At 47.4% G+C, this 20,910-nt stretch overlaps 1 protein-coding gene across 1 annotated transcript; it reads left to right on the top strand.

The window, feature by feature from the left end:
* Positions 1 to 506: 506 nt before the first annotated feature.
* Positions 507 to 20,421, top strand: bach1b (BTB and CNC homology 1, basic leucine zipper transcription factor 1 b). Its single transcript, XM_036967729.1, has 6 exons — positions 507 to 683; positions 12,450 to 12,704; positions 14,852 to 15,835; positions 16,100 to 16,966; positions 18,772 to 18,978; positions 19,631 to 20,421. Exons 2-6 carry the CDS (start codon positions 12,450 to 12,452, stop codon positions 19,871 to 19,873), a joined length of 2,556 nt encoding a protein of 851 aa, XP_036823624.1. The 5' UTR covers positions 507 to 683; the 3' UTR covers positions 19,874 to 20,421.
* The last annotated feature ends 489 nt before the right edge of the window (positions 20,422 to 20,910 follow it).

Genomic DNA, 20,910 nt, shown 5'->3' with positions numbered 1-20,910 from the left:
CAATTCTAGCTTGGATAATTGTGATGTTTAAGACAAAAAAAACACAATGTTGTTAATATAGTAATGACTATATGCCGTGGTAGAGACAGGGTAAAAAATTCCCCTTTAAAAGCCAGCAGCAGGCCTGGCAATTACAGTCCCATTCCAAAACGAACTGTCTTTGTTTAGTGGAGATCCTACGGAGTATTTTCCACATCACTTTAGCTGAGGCAGGTAGAAGAGTTCTCTTTAGATTCTCAAAATACCCATGTCAACATAATCATTTTTCCATTGTTGGTCTTTTTTTAAACCATCATATTTTTTTAAAAAAATAATGAAATTACTCATTGCCTTTTCCTGTTGTTACAATAAAAGTGGGCCGTTGATTACAATTCAATATCTTTTGAATGAGTTATTCACGTTGCAATATTTAGAAATGCAAGCTTTTATTTTGAAAGTCTTCCTTCATTTACCATACAAAGTGACGTCATCACGCGCGCTTCTGGCAGAATACCAAGTTAGGAAAAGTCATATGACTTGTGGTTCCGCAGAATTGGGTACAGTCATTTACAGTTGTCAACCACAGTCCAAGTTTCCGTCCCGACGTTTAAACCGTGTTCGGGAGGTTCTCACACGGAATATGTCAGCCTCATAAACCTGTTTAGGATTTCAGCTCACCGTCGTCCTAGGATAACCAATGTCAGGTTAGTTCCAGTTATAGTTCTACTGTTTGGGAAACACACGACGCGTCAGTACTCAGGGGGTTGATCACAAAGTTGAGTTGTTTTGAGATTGGTTGATTTGTCAGTGTTTAGGCTATACAATCTTACATTTGTTGTGTTTTGTCTTATTATTGAACAATGTCCCTTATTGGAAATATGACTTACATTATGTGACAGCGTGCTATGGGTAGTTCTATACGGCTACACTAGTTAACGTGGATTCTAGTTTTCAAACATATGCCAGACATCGGCTAGACAGGGTGTGACCATCTCACCCCGACATGGTTACAGATTTCTTGATTTGACAAAAACGGCTGACACCTGTGTAAAAAATGATTCTTTATTCTCATGCGTGTCAAATTAAAGCTAATAGTGTATTCGAGAAATAAATGCATACAAAACTACACACACTTATTATAATAATAAAAACATATTTAAAAAAAAAAAAATCCATTCTTAAAAAAGAATAAGAATAAGAAAAGGCCTTGATTTCTTGTCAAACAGATTAAAAAGTGGTCTTAGACAACATCTACCAGAAGAAGTCTTTTTAAAAAGGTATTGGAAACACAAGAAGAAAAGACTCCCTGACAACTAATATCAACACATTTCAAATTGGATAATGTCGTCCGTCCGTCCGTCCGCCCCCCCCCCCCCCCCCCCCACCCCCCACTCTCTCCAGCTAATGTCACCTATCCCAGCTCTTACTGACACCCACCCACCCACCGGACAGCCATTAAAATGTAGTTGACATTTACTCAGTTCGCCCTGGCTGGACCAAATCTGAACCAATCACAGACCGTACAGAACAGTAGAGCACTAGAGTATAATGTACTGTACAAAATGGTCAAACATAGACGTCTCTGATTGGTTCAGATGTGGTCTGGCCGGGACCAACCAAATGTTGTCTTGTTTGGGGGCGGGGTGCATTAGAATACTCAAATACGCTAAATAAGGATATTGCATATTTCCACCTTTGTTTACCCATAGTTAGTACATTCATCTTCAGATAGCTAGGTGGACCAGTCATAGTCAGTACATTCATCTCCAGATAGCTAGGTGGACCAGTCATAGTCAGGACATTCATCTTCAGATAGCTAGGTGGACCAGTCATAGTCAGTACATTCATCTTCAGATAGCTAGGTGGACCAGTCATAGTCAGTACATTCATCTCCAGATAGCTAGGTGGACCAGTCATAGTCAGGACATTCATCTCCAGATAGCTAGGTGGACCAGTCATAGTCAGGACATTCATCTCCAGATAGCTAGGTGGACCAGTCATAGCCAGTACATTCATCTTCAGATAGCTAGGTGGACCAGTCATAGTCAGTACATTAATCTACAGATACAGTGCCTTGCGAAAGTATTCGGCCCCCTTGAACTTTGCGACCTCTTGCCACATTTCAGGCTTCAAACATAAAGATATAAAACTGTATTTTTTTGTGAAGAATCAACAACAAGTGGGACACAATCATGAAGTGGAACGACAATTATTGGATATTTCAAACTTTTTTAACAAATCAAAAACTGAAAAATTGGGCGTGCAAAATTATTCAGCCCCTTTACTTTCAGTGCAGCAAACTCTCTCCAGAAGTTCAGTGAGGATCTCTGAATGATACAATGTTGACCTAAATGACTAATGAGGATAAATACAATCCACCTGTGTGTAATCAAGTCTCCGTATAAATGCTCCTGCACTGTGATAGTCTCAGAGGTCCGTTAAAAGCGCAGAGAGCATCATGAAGAACAAGGAACACACCAGGCAGGTCCGAGATACTGTTGTGAAGAAGTTTAAAGCCGGATTTGGATACAAAAGGATTTCCCAAGCTTTAAACATCCCAAGGAGCACTGTGCAAGCGATAATATTGAAATGGAAGGAGTATCAGACCACTGCAAATCTACCAAGACCTGGCCGTCCCTCTAAACTTTCAGCTCATACAAGGAGAAGACTGATCAGAGATGCAGCCAAGAGGCCCATGATCACTCTGGATGAACTGCAGAGATCTACAGCTGAGGTGGGAGACTGTCCATAGGACAACAATCAGTAGTATATTGCACAAATCTGGCCTTTATGGAAGAGTGGCAAGAAGAAAGCCATTTCTTAAAGATATCCATAAAAAGTGTCGTTTAAAGTTTGCCACAAGCCACCTGGGAGACACACCAAACATGTGGAAGAAGGTGCTCTGGTCAGATGAAACCAAAATTGAACTTTTTGGCAACAATGCAAAACGTTATGTTTGGTGTAAAAGCAACACAGCTGAACACACCATCCCCACTGTCAAACATGGTGGTGGCAGCATCATGGTTTGGGCCTGCTTTTCTTCATCAGGGACAGGGAAGATGGTTCAAATTGATGGGAAGATGGATGGAGCCAAATACAGGACCATTCTGGAAGAAAACCTGATGGAGTCTGCAAAAGACCTGAGACTGGGACGGAGATTTGTCTTTCAACAAGACAATGATCCAAAACATAAATCAAAATCTACAATGGAAAGGTTCAAAAATAAACATATCCAGGTGTTAGAATGGCCAAGTCAAAGTCCAGACCTGAATCCAATTGAGAATCTGTGGAAAGAACTGAAAACTGCTGTTCACAAATGCTCTCCATCCAACCTCACTGAGCTGGAGCTGTTTTGCAATGAGGAATGGGAAAAAATGTCTGTCTCTCGATGTGCAAAACTGATAGAGACATACCCCAAGCGACTTACAGCTGTAATCGCAGCAAAAGGTGGCGCAACAAAGTATTAACTTAAGGGGGCTGAATCATTTTGCACAGCCAATTTTTCAGTTTTTGATTTGTTAAAAAAGTTTGAAATATCCAATAAATGTCGTTCCACTTCATGATTGTGTCCCACTTGTTGTTGATTCTTCACAAAAAAATACAGTTTTATATCTTTATGTTTGAAGCCTGAAATGTGGCAAAAGGTCGCAAAGTTCAAGGGGGCCGAATACTTTCGCAAGGCACTGTAGCTAGGTGGACCAGTCATAGCCAGTACATTAATCTACAGATAGCTAGGTGGACCAGTCATAGTCAGTACATTCATCTTCAGATAGCTAGGTGGACCAGTCATAGTCAGGACATTCATCTTCAGATAGCTAGGTGGACCAGTCATAGTCAGTACATTCATCTTCAGATAGCTAGGTGGACCAGTCATAGTCAGTACATTCATCTTCAGATAGCTAGGTGGACCAGTCATAGTCAGTACATTCATCTCCAGATAGCTAGGTGGACCAGTCATAGTCAGGACATTCATCTTCAGATAGCTAGGTGGACCAGTCATAGTCAGTACATTCATCTTCAGATAGCTAGGTGGACCAGTCATAGTCAGTACATTCATCTTCAGATAGCTAGGTGGACCAGTCATAGTCAGTACATTCATCTTCAGATAGCCTTGTGGACCAGTCATAATCAGTACATTCATCTCCAGATAGCTAGGTGGACCAGTCATAGTCAGTACATTCATCTCCAGATAGCTAGGTGGACCAGTCATAGTCAGTACATTCATCTTCAGATAGCTAGGTGGACCAGTCATAGTCAGGACATTCATCTTCAGATAGCTAGGTGGACCAGTAATAGTCAGGACATTCATCTTCAGATAGCTAGGTGGACCAGTCATAGTCAGTACATTCATCTTCAGATAGCTAGGTGGACCAGTCATAGTCAGGACATTCATCTTCAGATAGCTAGGTGGACCAGTCATAGTCAGGACATTCATCTTCAGATAGCTAGGTGGACCAGTCATAGTCAGTACATTCATCTTCAGATAGCTAGGTGGACCAGTCATAGCCAGTACATTCTTCAGATAGCTAGTTGAGACAACCACATATCACAATATTTAAATTTTTCTTCAATAAAGTACAGTCCGAGCTAGTAAGAGGAGAAAGTAAAGTGTTAGTTAATGGAAGGAACATTATTTTTTGGGGGTGAGGAGGATGTTGTGGAACTGGTCCACCTAGTTGTGGACTATTTAAGATCCTCTGAAGAGGGGGGGGGGGGGGTTCAGATGTTTTCAGAAGATGGACTTTGCTGTCCTAGTGTCAGGGGGACGCTGGGCAGGGACTCTGCTCTCCTAGTGTCAGGGGGAAGATGGGCAGGGACTCTGCTGTCCTAGTGTCAGGGGGGACGCTGGGCAGGGACTCTGTTGTCCTAGTGTCAGGGGGGAAGCTGGCTCCATCATTGGGGTGCCAGGACAGAGCTCTGACTGGGCTGAGATGGCAGCTGCCCTCCTGTAGGGGTGGGAGGGCCAAAACGGAGTATTTAGGTAGGGGTGTAGCGTTTGGGCATAGCCCGAGTTCCTCTTGCTGCTCCGTAGGAAAGAATCATGGCCTTGTAGTTGATGCGAGATTCGGCTGAAAGCCAGTGGAGTGTGAGGAGGAGCGTGGTGACATGGGAGAACCTGGGAAGGATGAACACCAGGCGGGCTGCAACGTTCTGGATAAGTTGCAAGGGTTTGATGGCAGAGCCCAGCCAACAGACAGACTCCAGACTGGAGGAGATGACAAGTGCCTGGATAAGAACCGGCGCTTCCTCCTGTGTGAGGTAGGGGTCGTACTCTAAGGATGTTGTAGACCATGAACCTGCAGTAGCCAGTCACTGCTCTGATGTTTGCAGAGAACGACAGGGTGTGGTCCAGGGTCACGCCAAGGCTCTTTGCCGACACCCAAGCAGAGATATCTGCCAGGCACACAGAGATGCGTGTCACCACTGGGTTTCAGAAGGCGGGGATGGGAAGGAGAAAAGTAGTTGTGTCATCCGCATAGCAATGATAGGAGAGGCCATGTGAGGATATGACAGAGCCAAGTGACTTGGTGTATAGAGAGAAGAGAGGAGAGGGCCTAGAACCGATCCCTGGGGGACACCAGTAGTGCGAGTACGTGGTGCAGACACAGATCCTCTCCACGTCACCTGGTAGGGAGCGGCCCGCCAGGTAGGATGTAATCCAGGAGTGTGCAGAGCCGGAGACACCCAGCTCTGAGATGGTGGAGAAGAGGATCATGGTTCACAGTGTCGGAAGGCAGCGGGATAGATTTAGGAGGGAGAACAGAGCAGAAACAGTCTGCTTTAGCAGTGCGGAGAGCCTCCGTGACACAAGAGGAGAGCAGTCTCGGTTAAGTGACCCGTCTTGTAGCCTGACTTGTTCTGAGCGAGATAACGAGAGTGTTGGCCAGAGTCTCGTTGTGTTTTGGAAAGAATAGAAAGGGATACAGAAAGTTTTTGTTGAATTTTTGGTTTCTTGAGGGGATGGACTCCACCCATTTTGAAGTTGGAGAGGACAGAGCCAGTGGTCAGGGATGAGCTGATGAGGGAAGTGAAGAATGGGAGGAAGGTCTCCAGAGATGGTCTGGAGGAGGGGATGGGGGGGTTCGAGCGGGCAGACCTCACTAGTCACAGGATGTCACCTGGAGGGTAGTTATGCGTGAGTGAGACCAGTGGACTCAATTTGCCGAGTGAATTAAAAGTGGATGTTGTCAACCTTCTTTTCAAAGTGGTTGGCAAAGTCTTCCGCAGAGGGGGTGGAGGATTTAGGAGGAAAATTGTTTCCTGGGGTTAGAGGCAGAAGCTTGAAATTTAGAGTGTTAGAAAGTGGCTTTAGCAGCAGATCCAGAGGTAGAGAGGAGGGAGTGGAAGGATGGTAGGTCCTCCAGAAGTTGAGTTTTTCTCAATTTTTCGCTCAGCTGCCCGCATCCCTATTCTGTAAGCTCGCAATGAATCACCACGGAGCAAGAGGGGAGGAAGGAACGGGAACAGTCTGAGTCATAAAATGCGGAAAGGGAGGAGAGCAGGGTCGAATAGGCAGACATGATGGAGAAGGATTTAGCAGAAGGGAGAGATGATAGAACAGGAGAGAGTAGTGGGAGAAAGGGCACTCAGCCCCTACCATCTGGGTGTGTAGGTTTGAGGAAGAGGGAGACAGAAATTGAAACAAAGTAGTGATCAATGACAGAGTGGGAAGATGAGGTCAAGCGTATTGCCTGCCTTGGGAGTGGGAGGGGACTGGGAAAAGGTGAGGTCAGAAGAGGCAAGGAGGGCAAAGAAAAAAGTGGAAAGAAATTAATTGAAAGCAGACATCGGGAGGTTGAAGTCTGACGAAGGCCTCGAGGCCGATACGTAAAGCTTGATCAAGAGCAGTGGTACTAACTCTAGAGCAGCGGTACTAACTCTAGAGCAGCGGTACTAACTCCAGAGCAGCGGTACTAACTCCAGAGCAGCGGTACTAACTCCAGAGCAGCGGTACTAACTCCAGAGCAGCGGTACTAACTCCAGAGCAGCGGTACTAACTCCAGAGCAGCGGTACTAACTCCAGAGCAGCGGTACTAACTCCAGAGCAGCGGTACTAACTCCAGAGCAGCGGTACTAACTCCAGAGCAGCGGTACTAACTCCAGAGCAGCGGTACTAACTCCAGAGCAGCGGCACTAACTCCAGAGCAGCGGCACTAACTCCAGAGCAGCGGCACTAACTCCAGAGCAGCGGCACTAACTCCAGAGCAGCGGCACTAACTCCAGAGCAGCGGCACTAACTCCAGAGCAGCGGCACTAACTCTAGAGCAGCGGTACTAACTCCAGAGCAGCGGTACTAACTCCAGAGCAGCGGTACTAACTCCAGAGCAGCGGTACTAACTCCAGAGCAGCGGTACTAACTCTAGAGCAGTGTGCAGGTTTCTTTTTTCTCATCTCGTTCAACGGCTACCATGCACCTGCAACTAACAGTTACGATGTGCGATTGATTGCCTTTTGATCCAATGAGCGGTGAGCTATCATCAGGAAATGTGCTTATCAACGTATCAAGCTCATTGAGCAACTCTCCAAGGGCACCTGGTGGGCGATAGATTACAACAATGTTAAGCTCGAGTGGACAAGTGACAGTGACAACATGGCATTCAAAATGAGGAGATAGAAAAGAGATTATCTCTGAGTGAGAGGAAGGTAGGAAGGTATGAGTGGCTGACTGATGACTGGATATGAGTGGCTGACTGATGACTGGATATGAGTGGCTGACAGATGATTGGATATGAGTGGCAGACAGATGATTGGATATGAGTGGCAGACAGATGACTGGATTATGAGTGGCAGACAGATGACTGGATTATGAGTGGCAGACAGATGACTGGATTATGAGTGGCAGACAGATGACTGGATATGAGTGGCTGACTGATGACTGGATATGAGTGGCTGACTGATGACTGGATATGAGTGGCAGACAGATAATTGCATATGAGTGGCAGACAGATGATTGGATATGAGTGGCAGACAGATGACTGGATTATGAGTGACAGACAGATGACTGGATATGAGTGGAGACAGATGACTGGATATGAGTGGCAGACTGATGACTGGATGTGAGTGGCTGACTGATGACTGGATATGAGTGGCTGACTTATGACTGGATATGAGTAGCTGACTGATGACTGGATATGAGTGGCTGACTGATGACTGGATATGAGTGGCTGACTGATGACTGGATATGAGTGGCTGACTGATGACTGGATATGAGTGGCTGACTGATGACTGGATATGAGTGGCTGACTGATGACTGGATATGAGTGGCTGACTGATGACTGGATATGAGTGGCTGACTGATGACTGGATATGAGTGGCTGACTGATGATTGGATATGAGTGGCAGACAGATGATTGGATATGAGTGGCAGACAGATGATTGAATATGAGTGGCAGACAGATGACTGGATTATGAGTGGCAGACAGATGACTGGATATGAGTGGCAGACAGATGATTGGATATGAGTGGAGACAGATGACTGGATATGAGTAGCAGACTGATGACTGGATATGAGTGGCTGACTGATGACTGGATATGAGTGGCTGACTGATGACTGGATATGAGTGGCTGACTGATGACTGGATATGAGTGGCAGACATATGACTGGATGTGAGTGGCAGACAGATGACTGGATTATGAGTGGCAGACAGATGACTGGATTATGAGTGGCAGACAGATGACTGGATTATGAGTGGCAGACAGATGACTGGATATGAGTGGCTGACTGATGACTGGATATGAGTGGCAGACAGATGATTGGATATGAGTGGAGACAGATGACTGGATATGAGTGGCAGACTGATGACTGGATATGAGTGGCTGACTGATGACTGGATATGAGTGGCTGACTGATGACTGGATATGAGTGGCTGACTGATGACTGGATATGAGTGGCAGACATATGACTGGATGTGAGTGGCAGACAGATGACTGGATGTGAGTGGCAGACTGATGACTGGATGTGAGTGGCTGACTGATGACTGGATATGAGTGGCTGACTGATGACTGGATATGAGTGGCTGACTGATGACTGGATATGAGTGGCAGACAGATGACTGGATGTGAGTGGCAGACAGATGACTGGATGTGAGTGGCAGACAGATGACTGGATGTGAGTGGCAGACAGATGACTGGATGTGAGTGGCAGACAGATGACTGGATGTGAGTGGCAGACAGATGACTGGATGTGAGTGGCAGACAGATGACTGGATGTGAGTGGCAGACAGATGACTGGATGTGAGTGGCTGACTGATGACTGGATGTGAGTGGCTGACTGATGACTGGATATGAGTGGCAGACAGATGACTGGATGTGAGTGGCAGACAGATGACTGGATGTGAGTGGCAGACAGATGACTGGATATGAGTGGCAGACAGATGACTGGATATGAGTGGCAGACAGATGACTGGATATGAGTGACAGACAGGTGACTGGATATGAGTGGCAGACAGGTGACTGGATATGAGTGGCAGACAGGTGACTGGATATGAGTGGCAGACAGGTGACTGGATATGAGTGGCAGACAGGTGACTGGATATGAGTGGCAGACAGGTGACTGGATATGAGTGTCTGACTGATGACTGGATATGAGTGGCAGACAGGTGACTGGATATGAGTGGCAGACAGATGACTGGATATGAGTGGCAGACAGATGACTGGATATGAGTGGCTGACTGATGACTGGATATGAGTGGCAGACATATGACTGGATGTGAGTGGCAGACAGATGACTGGATGTGAGTGGCAGACTGATGACTGGATATGAGTGGCTGACTGATGACTGGATATGAGTGGCTGACTGATGACTGGATATGAGTGGCAGACATATGACTGGATGTGAGTGGCAGACAGATGACTGGATGTGAGTGGCAGACATATGACTGGATGTGAGTGGCAGACAGATGACTGGATATGAGTGGCAGACAGATTACTGGATATGAGTGGCTGACTGATGACTGGATATGAGTGGCAGACATATGACTGGATGTGAGTGGCAGACAGATGACTGGATGTGAGTGGCAGACTGATGACTGGATATGAGTGGCTGACTTATGACTGGATATGAGTGGCTGACTGATGACTGGATATGAGTGGCAGACATATGACTGGATGTGAGTGGCAGACAGATGACTGGATGTGAGTGGCAGACATATGACTGGATGTGAGTGGCAGACAGATGACTGGATGTGAGTGGCAGACAGATGACTGGATGTGAGTGGCAGACAGATGACTGGATGTGAGTGGCAGACAGATTACTGGATTATGAGTGGCAGACAGATGACTGGATATGAGTGGCAGACAGATGACTGGATATGATTGGCAGACAGATGATTGGATATGAGTGGCAGACATATGACTGGATATGAGTGGCAGACAGATGACTGGATGTGAGTGGCAGACATATGACTGGATGTGAGTGGCAGACAGATGACTGGATGTGAGTGGCAGACAGATGACTGGATGTGAGTGGCAGACAGATGACTGGATGTGAGTGGCAGACAGATGACTGGATGTGAGTGGCAGACAGATGACTGGATATGAGTGGCAGACAGATGACTGGATATGAGTGGCAGACAGATGACTGGATATGAGTGGCAGACAGGTGACTGGATATGAGTGGCAGACAGGTGACTGGATATGAGTGGCAGACAGGTGACTGGATATGAGTGGCAGACAGGTGACTGGATATGAGTGGCAGACAGGTGACTGGATATGAGTGTCTGACTGATGACTGGATATGAGTGGCAGACAGGTGACTGGATATGAGTGGCAGACAGATGACTGGATATGAGTGGCAGACAGATGACTGGATATGAGTGGCAGACAGATGACTGGATATGAGTGGCAGACAGATGACTGGATATGAGTGGCAGACAGATGACTGGATATGAGTGGCAGACAGATGACTGGATATGAGTGACAGACAGATGACTGGATTATGAGTGGCAGACAGATTACTGGATTATGAGTGGCAGACAGATGACTGGATATGAGTGGCAGACAGATGACTGGATATGAGTGGCAGACAGATGATTGGATATGAGTGGCAGACAGATGACTGGATATGAGTGGCAGACAGATGACTGGATATGAGTGGCAGACAGATGACTGGATATGAGTGGCAGACAGATGACTGGATATGAGTGGCAGACAGATGACTGGATATGAGTGGCTGACAGATGACTGGATATGAGTGGCAGACAGGTGACTGGATATGAGTGGCAGACAGATGACTGGATATGAGTGGCAGACAGATGACTGGATATGAGTGGCAGACAGATGACTGGATATGAGTGGCAGACAGGTGACTGGATATGAGTGGCAGACAGGTGACTGGATATGAGTAGCAGACAGGTGACTGGATATGAGTGGCAGACAGATGACTGGATATGAGTGGCAGACAGATGACTGGATATGAGTGGCAGACAGATGACTGGATATGAGTGGCTGACTGATGACTGGATATGAGTGGCAGACAGATGACTGGATATGAGTGGCAGACAGATGACTGGATATGAGTGGCAGACAGATGACTGGATATGAGTGGCAGACAGATGACTGGATATGAGTGGCAGACAGAGGACTGGATGTGAGTGGCAGACAGGTGACAGATAGATGACTGGATATGAGTGGCAGACAGATGACTGGATATGAGTGGCAGACAGATGACTGGATATGAGTGGCAGACAGATGACTGGATATGAGTGGCAGACAGATGACTGGATATGAGTGGCTGACTGATGACTGGATATGAGTGGCTGACTGATGACTGGATATGAGTGGCAGACAGATGTGACAGATTTGGAAGTGTATTATGCTAAATAATGACATTGAGATGTCGTCCAACTAGCTGTTAAATCTGTTGGTTACCACAAGCTGTTTCTGTTTACAAGTCTGTTTTTACTGCTGGGGGGGATTTTGATTTGACTAGTTGTGATTAGATTTGTTTTAATTTACCATGATAGCCTGCAGATCAATAGTAGTTTAGGCTACAGCTGTTTGACTGACACCACTGTTTTAAGGAGGTTGTAGTTTAGGCTACAGGAAGTAGTAGGTTAGGCTACAGGAAGTAGTAGGTTAGGCTACAGGAAGTAGTAGGTTAGGCTACAGGAAGTAGTAGGTTAGGCTACAGGAAGTAGTAGGTTAGGCTACAGGAAGTAGTAGGTTAGGCTACAGGAAGTAGTAGGTTAGGCTACAGGAAGTAGTAGGTTAGGCTACAGGAAGTAGTAGGTTAAGCTACAGGAAGTAGTAGGTTAGGCTACAGGAAGTAGTAGGTTAGGCTACAGGAAGTAGTAGGTTAAGCTACAGGAAGTAGTAGGTTAGGCTACAGGAAGTAGTAGGTTAGGCTACAGGAAGTAGTAGATTAAGCTACAGGAAATAGTATAATTTTGTCATCTTCTTTTCTCTCTCTCTTTGTGTTTGTACTCACCTCTGTGTGTGTGTGTGTGTGTGTGTGTGTGTGTGTTCCACAGATGTCTGTTGCCATGTCTAGTCTGGAGAGCCTGCGGTCCTCTGTGTTTACCTTTGAGTCCTCCGTGCACAGCTGCCATGTGCTGCGTTGTCTGGACGACCAGCGGAGGCGTGACCTGCTGTGTGACATCACTGTGCTGGCCGAAGGGAGGAGTTTCAGGGCCCACCGTTCTGTGCTGGCCTCCTGCAGCGACTACTTCACACACAGGGTCTCCTCCCACGCACCACAGGGACTTGTCGTCACCCTGCCTCAGGAGGTGAGAAGGGAGGGACCATGAGCCTAGGAGTCCAGGATCACATTAGTCCACTTAGGCCAGGAGTTTTCCAATCTTACCATACGAGATCCGGAGTACTGATGGTTTTCTGTTCTACCTGATAATTCATCGCTTCCACCTGGTGTCCCCAGGTCTAAATCAGTCCCTGATTTAAAGGGTAATAATGAAAATCAGTAATGGACCTGGCTACCAGATCCAGATAGGAATTTGACTGATTTAGCTGTTAGCCAACTGGGGTTCCTGGGGTTTATTAAGGATCCCCATTAGTTCCTGCCAAGGCAGCAGCTACTCTTCCTGGTGTTTATTATGGATCCCCATTAGTTCCTGCCAAGGCAGCAGCTACTCTTCCTGGGGTTTATTATGGATCCCCCATTAGTTCCTGCCAAGGCAGCAGCTACTCTTCCTGGGGTTTGTTATGGATCCCCATTAGTTCCTGTCAAGGTAGCACCTACTCTTCCTGGGGTTTATTATGGATCCCCATTAGTTCCTGCCAAGGCAGCAGCTACTCTTCCTGGGGTTTATTAAGGATCCCCATTAGTTCCTGTCAAGGCAGTAGCTACTCTTCCTGGGGTTTATTATGGATCCCCATTAGTTCCTGCCAAGGCAGCAGCTACTCTTCCTGGGGTTTATTATGGATCCCCATTAGTTCCTGTCAAGGCAGTAGCTACTCTTCCTGGGGTTTATTATGGATCCCCACTAGTTCCTGTCAAGGCAGCAGCTACTCTTCCTGAGTCATCCGCATACATAGACACTCTGGCTTTACTCAAAGCCTGTGGCATGTCACTAGTAAAGATTGAAAAAATGAAGGGGCCTAGACAGCTGCCCTGGGGAATGCCTCACTCTACCTGGATTACGTCGGAGAGGCTTCCATTCTAGAACACCCACCGTGTTCTGTTAGACAGGTAACTCTTTATCCACAATATAGCAGGGGGTGTAAAGCCACAACACAAGTTTTTCTAGCAACAGATCGACAGTGATCAATAATGTCAAAAGCTGCAGTCTGACAAAACAGCCAATCATGAGTATGGCACATACATGTTGAATGCCCTTCCCTATAAGCGTGCTGAATATCTGTTTGCTGTGAAATGTATCTGGTCAAACCTCAAAGATTGTTAACAGGCTGATTTTGGTCGGCTGTTTGAGCCAGTAAAGGGTGCTTCGCTATTCTTGGGTAACGGAATGACTTCTGCTTGAGCACACACACTTTCCTGTAGACTTAGACTTAAATATTATTTTGCAATATAGTCTGCTACCATGCTCAGTAAATGTCCATCCAAGTTGTCAGACCCAGGTTGATTGACAACAATCATTTCCCCCCCACCTCTTCCCCACTGACTTTACAGAATTCATAATTACACGGCTTGTCTTTCATAAGTTGGTCAGTTATACTTGGATGTGTGCTGCTGGCATGTCATGCCTAAGTTTGCCAATAAAAAATATATATAATTAAAGTAGTTGTCAGGCAACTGAGTGGTTGTCAGGCAACTGAGTGGTTGTCAGGCAACTGAGTGGTTGTCAGGCAACTGGAAGTCAACTGAGTGGTTGTCAGGCAACTGAGTGGTTGTCAGGCAACTGAGTGGTTGTCAGGCAACTGGAAGTCAACTGAGTGGTTGTCAGGCAACTGAGTGGTTGTCAGGCAACTGAGTGGTTGTCAGGCAACTGAGTGGTTGTCAGGCAACTGAGTGCTATTCATCACGCGGGCATAGTTTGTCTAAGAGATGAGATGAACTCAGTTCTGTCAGATAAGTAAGATATGGTATATTCTGAATAAGACCGTAGTGTTGAGCGCTGAGTGTATAAACTCCCATATCTACTGGGTGAAATACCACAGTGTGACATCACAGCAGCAGGATTTGTGACCTGTTGCCACAAGCATGGCATAGGGGTCTAAGTGGCGCAGTGGTCTCAGTCACTGCTTCTCAGTGCTAGAGGTGTCACTACCCCTAACCCTAACCCAGAAAGTGGTTTCATTGCAAGCTAAGGTGTACTGTTAGCTAGCTAGCTAACATTATCTGGCTGGCTCCCTAGCTAACGTTACGCGTATGATGTTATAGGTAGGTTATATAACAGGTTTGTATATGGGACTGTCATCACCATCTGTTTCTCTTCCTTTCCATCCCTCTCTAAAGGTGACGGTGAGTGGCTTGGAGCCCCTGCTGCAGTTTGCCTACACGTCCAAGCTGCTCTTCAGTAAAGATAATGTCATGGAGATACGACACTGTGCCTCTATTCTGGGTTTCAGGGATCTGGACTCGGCCTGTTTTGACTTCCTCCTGCCCAAGTTCTTCAGCAGCAGTTCGCCCTCCTTCCAGAGGAAGACCTGCTGTAAGACACGGTGCAGGAGACAGTCCCCCGGGTCAGAGCTCAGCAACATCGACACGAACAAGGATGTCTTAGACGATGACAAAGGGGTCCGGGTGGTTTCTGATTCGCCCGTTGAACAGGATGTGGGTGGACAACCAGCAAATGACGAGACGGGACGTAAAAGCAAATATCTCACACCTCCTCCTGAAGCCGATATCCAATCAGACGGCCAGACTGACTACTCCCTACAGTGCCCCAAGTACCGCAAGTTCCAGCAGGCTTGTGGGAAGGTGAGGCCGTGCGTGGAGATCTGTGTCCCAGAAACAAACCATGACTCCCCAGTGGGGAGAGAGGAGGGCTGCCCTCTACCCCTGCACCTTCCCACGTCCGTGCGACCCTGTTCCAGTGGTGTAGGATTTAGGGAAGGTCCTGCGGTGGAGACGTCTTCTGGAGAAAACTATTCACTTCTCTCACAGACACAGACTGACCAGGCAGGACAGGGAGAGGTGGAGCAGAGGACTGACCAGGCAGGACAGGGAGAGGTGGAGCAGAGGACTGACCAGGCAGGACAGGGAGAGGTGGAGCAGAGGACTGACCAGGCAGGACAGGGAGAGGTGGAGCAGAGGACTGACCAGGCAGGACAGGGAGAGGTGGAGCAGAGGACTGACCAGGCAGGACAGGGAGAGGTGGAGCAGAGGACTGACCAGGCAGGACAGGGAGAGGTGGAGCAGAGGACTGGAGAAGAGGATGATGAGGAGAAGAGAGAGACGAATGAGGGGAAGAGAAAGATGGACGAGAGAAGGAGAGAGGCAGATGAAGAGAGCACCGATAAGTATGAGAGGAGAGGAGAGACAGAAGAGAGGAGGAGAGGAGAGACAGAAGAGAGGAGGAGAGGAGAGACAGAAGAGAGGAGGAGAGGAGAGACAGAAGAGAGGAGGAGAGGCGAGACAGAAGAGAGGAGCAGAGGAGAAACAGAAGAAAGGAGGAGAGGAGAGACAGAAGAGAGGAGGAGAGGAGAGACAGAAGAGAGGAGGAGAGGAGAGACAGAAGAGAGGAGGAGAGGAGAGACAGAAGAGAGGAGGAGAGGAGAGACAGAAGAGAGGAGGAGAGGAGAGACAGAAGAGAGGAGCAGAGGAGAAACAGAAGAAAGGAGGAGAGGAGAGACAGAAGAGAGGAGGAGAGGAGAGAGGGCTTCTGGAGTTGACTGTCACAGCTCTGTCCTTCCTCTCGTGGAGGTGTCTAGTGGTCGGCTTGTCAGCTGTGAAGAGAGCCCAGGGTTGGGTACAGCACCACACCGATGTCCCTTGGAGGTACCCGGGCTGGACAAGCAGAGCCCTGGAGGTGTGGGGGAAGGAGGTTGTGTTCTAGGGGGTAGAGGACACCATGAAGGGATAGATTCAGGTGTCTCCTGCCTGCCACAGACAGAACAGGAGCAGGGAGAGAGAGCGAGGAGAAAGGTGGGGAGAAGGATAGAACATGGAAGAAGTGAAAGCGGAGCAGGAGAGAGGAGAGAGCGAGGATGGGAAGAGAGGAGCAGTGTGGAAAGAGAGGTGGCTGAACACTTGGCCCATGGCCTCTGGTCAGAGCTCCCCTCTTCTCCTCCCCTCCTCCAGGACTTCCCTGCGACTGAGTCTGGGAACCTCCGGAGCAGCAGCTCCACCTTGGACTGGCTTCACCAGCTTGACATCAGCTCCAGTACCGGGGACTGTCCCTTCCTCCACGGCTTGGACAGGGAGACAGACGGAGGGACGGACAGAGGGACAGGGGAGGGGACGGACAGTGGGACAATGAGCGCGACTGGGCTGGGGTGCGAGGGGTCGTCCCAGTTAGAGAAGAGTCCCTGTGTGTCCTCCCTGACATCTGGAGACGATGGAGACTCCGACTGCTTCGATACGGAGGGAGACAGCGAGTCCTGTTCCTACAGCCAGAGAGTCAGGGAGGTGAGTTAAACTAGAGGGAGACAGGGAGTCCTGTTCCTACAGCCAGAGAGTCAGGGAGGTGAGTTAAACTAGAGGGAGACAGGGAGTCCTGTTCCTACAGTCAGAGAGTCAGGGAGGAGAGTTAAACTAGAGGGAGACAGCGAGTCCTGTTCCTACAGCCAGAGAGTCAAGGAGGTGAGTTAAACTAGAGGGAGAGGGAGTCATGTTCCTACAGCCAGAGAGTCAGGGAGGAGAGTTAAACTAGAGGGAGACAGCGAGTCCTGTTCCTACAGCCAGAGAGTCAGGGAGGTGAGTTAAACTAGAGGGAGACAGGGAGTCCTGTTCCTACAGCCAGAGAGTCAGGGAGGTGAGTTAAACTAGAGGGAGACAGCGAGTCCTGTTCCTACAGCCAGAGAGTCAGGGAGGTGAGTTAAACTAGAAGGAGAGGGAGTCCTGTTCCTACAGCCAGAGAGTCAGGGAGGAGAGTTAAACTAGAGGGAGACAGCGAGTCCTGTTCCTACAGCCAGAGAGTCAGGGAGGTGAGTTAAACTAGAGGGAGACAGCGAGTCCTGTTCCTACAGCCAGAGAGTCAGGGAGGTGAGTTAAACTAGAGGGAGACAGGGAGTCCTGTTCCTACAGCCAGAGAGTCAGGGAGGTGAGTTAAACTAGAGGGAGACAGGGAGTCCTGTTCCTACAGCCAGAGAGTCAGGGAGGTGAGTTAAACTAGAGGGAGAGGGAGTCCTGTTCCTTCAGCCAGAGAGTCAGGGAGGTGAGTTAAACTAGAGGGAGACAGAGAGAGGCTTAGGACTGGGCTGAACGGGGCGAGAGCTTCTGAGTGTGCATAGTGCATGCTTTTGTTCCAGCCCAGGTTTAACAGAACTGATTCTACTTATCATCTGGACCAGGTGTGTTAGAGCAGGGCTGGAACTAAAGCATGCACAGGGCTGTCACCCTGGGTTGTCCTGCTTTAATAAGACCAGAGGAAACCTCCATTATAAGGATTATATATATATATATATTTGGGTTTTGTCTAATTAACCGAAAAGTAAAATCTCTCTGTATGTTTAAAACATGCATACTGTTAGATCACAGTATTTATGTTGTCTTTCCTACTGGCTCTGACTTTGCTGCTAACTTCTTTATTGAGGAAAAATGTACTGACTATGACTGGTCCACCTAGCTATCTGGAGATGGATGTACTGACTATGACTGGTCCACCTAGCTATCTGGAGATGAATGTCCTGACTATGACTGGTCCACCTAGCTATCTGAAGATGAATGTCCTGACTATGACTGGTCCACCTAGCTATCTGAAGATGAATGTCCTGACTATGACTGGTCCACCTAGCTATCTGAAGATGGATGTACTGACTATGACTGGTCCACCTAGCTATCTGCAGATGAATGTCCTGACTATGACTGGTCCACCTAGCTATCTGGAGATGAATGTACTGACTATGACTGGTCCACCTAGCTATCTGAAGATGAATGTACTGACTATGACTGGTCCACCTAGCTATCTGGAGATGAATGTCCTGACTATGACTGGTCCACCTAGCTATCTGGAGATGAATGTACTGACTATGACTGGTCCACCTAGCTATCTGAAGATGAATGTCCTGACTATGACTGGTCCACCTAGCTATCTGGAGATGAATGTCCTGACTATGACTGGTCCACCTAGCTATCTGAAGATGAATGTACTGACTATGACTGGTCCACCTAGCTATCTGGAGATGAATGTACTGACTGTAAGTCATCCTGGATACGAGCGTCTGATAAATGACTAAAATGTAAAATGCCCCCCCCCCCCCCATATTTTCAAGGTGCAGCTGCCGTTCTCTGTGGGTCGTATCGTGGGGTTGAGCAGGAATGACTTCCAGCTGATGCTGAGGCACCAGACTCTGACCCGAGAACAGCTGGACTTTGTCCACGACGTCAGACGCAGGAGTAAGAACCGTATCGCGGCGCAGCGCTGTCGCAAGAGGAAGCTGGACTGTATACACAATCTGGAGTGTGAGATAGACAAACTGGTGAGGTGGAAATGACTTCTTGAAATGACTTCCTAGGAGTAGTTTGTTGTTTTAATTCTTGTCCCGGGGACACATTTTAAAATATAGTTTCTGCTCCAGCTGCCTCCAATAACCATTGCATCGTCAAATTACTGATTAGTGGAATCAGGTGTGTAGTGCAGAACCCCTCCGATAAAAACATCTATAGTTATTATATAATATATATTATATTATTATATAATATATATTATTATATCTATTATGCTATTGATCTGGAACATTCAACAGAGAGTGTTATGAATAGAATGAGACTTATTACTGTCCTGTCTGTCTGTCTGTCTGTCTGTCTGTCTGTCTGTCTGTCTGTCTGTCTGTCTGTCTGTCTGTCTGTCTGTGTGTGTCTGTGTCTCTGTCTGTCTGTCTGTCTGTCTGTCTGTCTGTCTGTCTGTCTGTCTGTCTGTCTGTCTGTGTGTCTGTCTGTCTGTCTGTCTGTCTGTCTGTCTGTCTGTCTGTCTGTCTGTCTGTCTGTCTGTCTGTCTGTCTGTCTGTCTGTCTGTCTGTCTGTCTGTCTGTCTGTCTGTCTGTCTGTGTGTCTGTGTTTGTGTAATGTCTTCATGTGTGTGTTTGTGGTTTCTGCATGGTGTCTCTGTGTCTCTGTGTGTGTGTCTCCCAGAGGACAGAGAAGAACCAGCTGATATCAGAGAGGAGCCATCTGAACCAGATGAAGCTGAATACTTGGCACAGTGTGTCCGCTCTTTGTCAGAGAGTCTGCAGCGAGGCCGCCCTGAGACCAGAACAACTCCAGGTCCTAGCCAAGTACTCCTCCCCAGACTGCCCGCTCTCTGCTCTCATCTCCCCTACAGACCCAACCTCCCCTGGGCTAGGAGGACTACTACAATCCCAGGCCTCTCCCTAGGCCTGCTCCTCCTCAGGCCTAGCCTCAGATACCTGTCAGAACCCTTCGGAACCTTCGGAACCCTCGGCCAGCTGCTCCAGGGACACACCCACAGGGGAGGAGCACTCAGGTGATTGAACAAGCCCTCAGGTATATACAGCTGTGTGATCAGTTGACTTGGATGCCCTGCCCACGGTTGAGTGTGAGTCTGGACACCTTCATCATCGTCATCATCACCATTTCATAGACTTTCTTCTACAGGCAAAGACACTGTGGTTGTGTTCCAATAATCTCTCCTTCCTCAGAGGTGCGCTCGGTTACTCACTAAAGCATCAGATTGGTGTAGGCACTGAGCAGGGATGAATGAAACAGGAGAGTATTTTCCCGCTATTGACACGGTTACATAGAAGCTGACAGTATTTCAACCACATGAAAATATGCATGCAAGATGAACTGAAATCTACCACCAGAGATAAACTCTGTGTGTGTGTGTGTGTGTGTGTGTGTGTGTGTGTGTGTGTGTGTGTGTGTGTGTGTGTGTGTGTGTGTGTACAGTACCAGTTTTGAGCTGCTCTTGCCATAATATGGACTTGATCTTTTACCAAATAGAGCTATCTTCTGTCTACCATCCCTACCTTGTCACAACACAAATGATTGGCTCAAACGCATTAAGGAAAGAAATTCCACAAACTAACTTTTAACAAGGCACACCTGATAATTTAAATGCATTCCAGGTGACTACCTCAAAGCTGGTTGAGAGAATACCAAGAGTGTTCAAAGCTGTCATCAAGGCAAAGGGTGGCTACTTTGAAGAATCTAAAATATAAAATATATTTTGATTTTATTAACACTTTTTTGGTTCCTACATGATTCCATATGTGTTATTTCATAGTTTTGATGTCTTCACTATTATTCTACAATGTAGAAAATAGTAAAAATAAAGAAAAACCCTTGAATGAGTAGGTGTGTCCAAACGTTTGACTGGTACTGTATATACACATGAGAAGCACTATATTTAGTCTGATATTTCTATCATAGACGAATAGCCAACAATATGT

Source organism: Oncorhynchus mykiss, chromosome Y, assembly GCF_013265735.2.
Source record: "Oncorhynchus mykiss isolate Arlee chromosome Y, USDA_OmykA_1.1, whole genome shotgun sequence".
Lineage (NCBI taxonomy): Eukaryota > Metazoa > Chordata > Actinopteri > Salmoniformes > Salmonidae > Oncorhynchus > Oncorhynchus mykiss.
The sequence above is the reverse complement of the archived record's forward strand: the minus strand, read 5'-3'. Positions and strand labels throughout refer to the sequence as shown.

What these genes read in the sequence shown, in the direction of transcription:
- bach1b (XM_036967729.1), top strand. Translation starts at nt 12,450, where the DNA reads ATGTCTGTTGCCATGTCTAGTCTGGAGAGCCTGCGGTCCTCTGTGTTT. An exon ending in TCGTCACCCTGCCTCAGGAG is followed by an intron (nt 12,705 to 14,851) that starts GTGAGAAGGGAG and finishes CCCTCTCTAAAG; the next exon opens with GTGACGGTGAGTGGCTTGGA. An exon ending in ACAGCCAGAGAGTCAGGGAG is followed by an intron (nt 16,967 to 18,771) that starts GTGAGTTAAACT and finishes CATATTTTCAAG; the next exon opens with GTGCAGCTGCCGTTCTCTGT.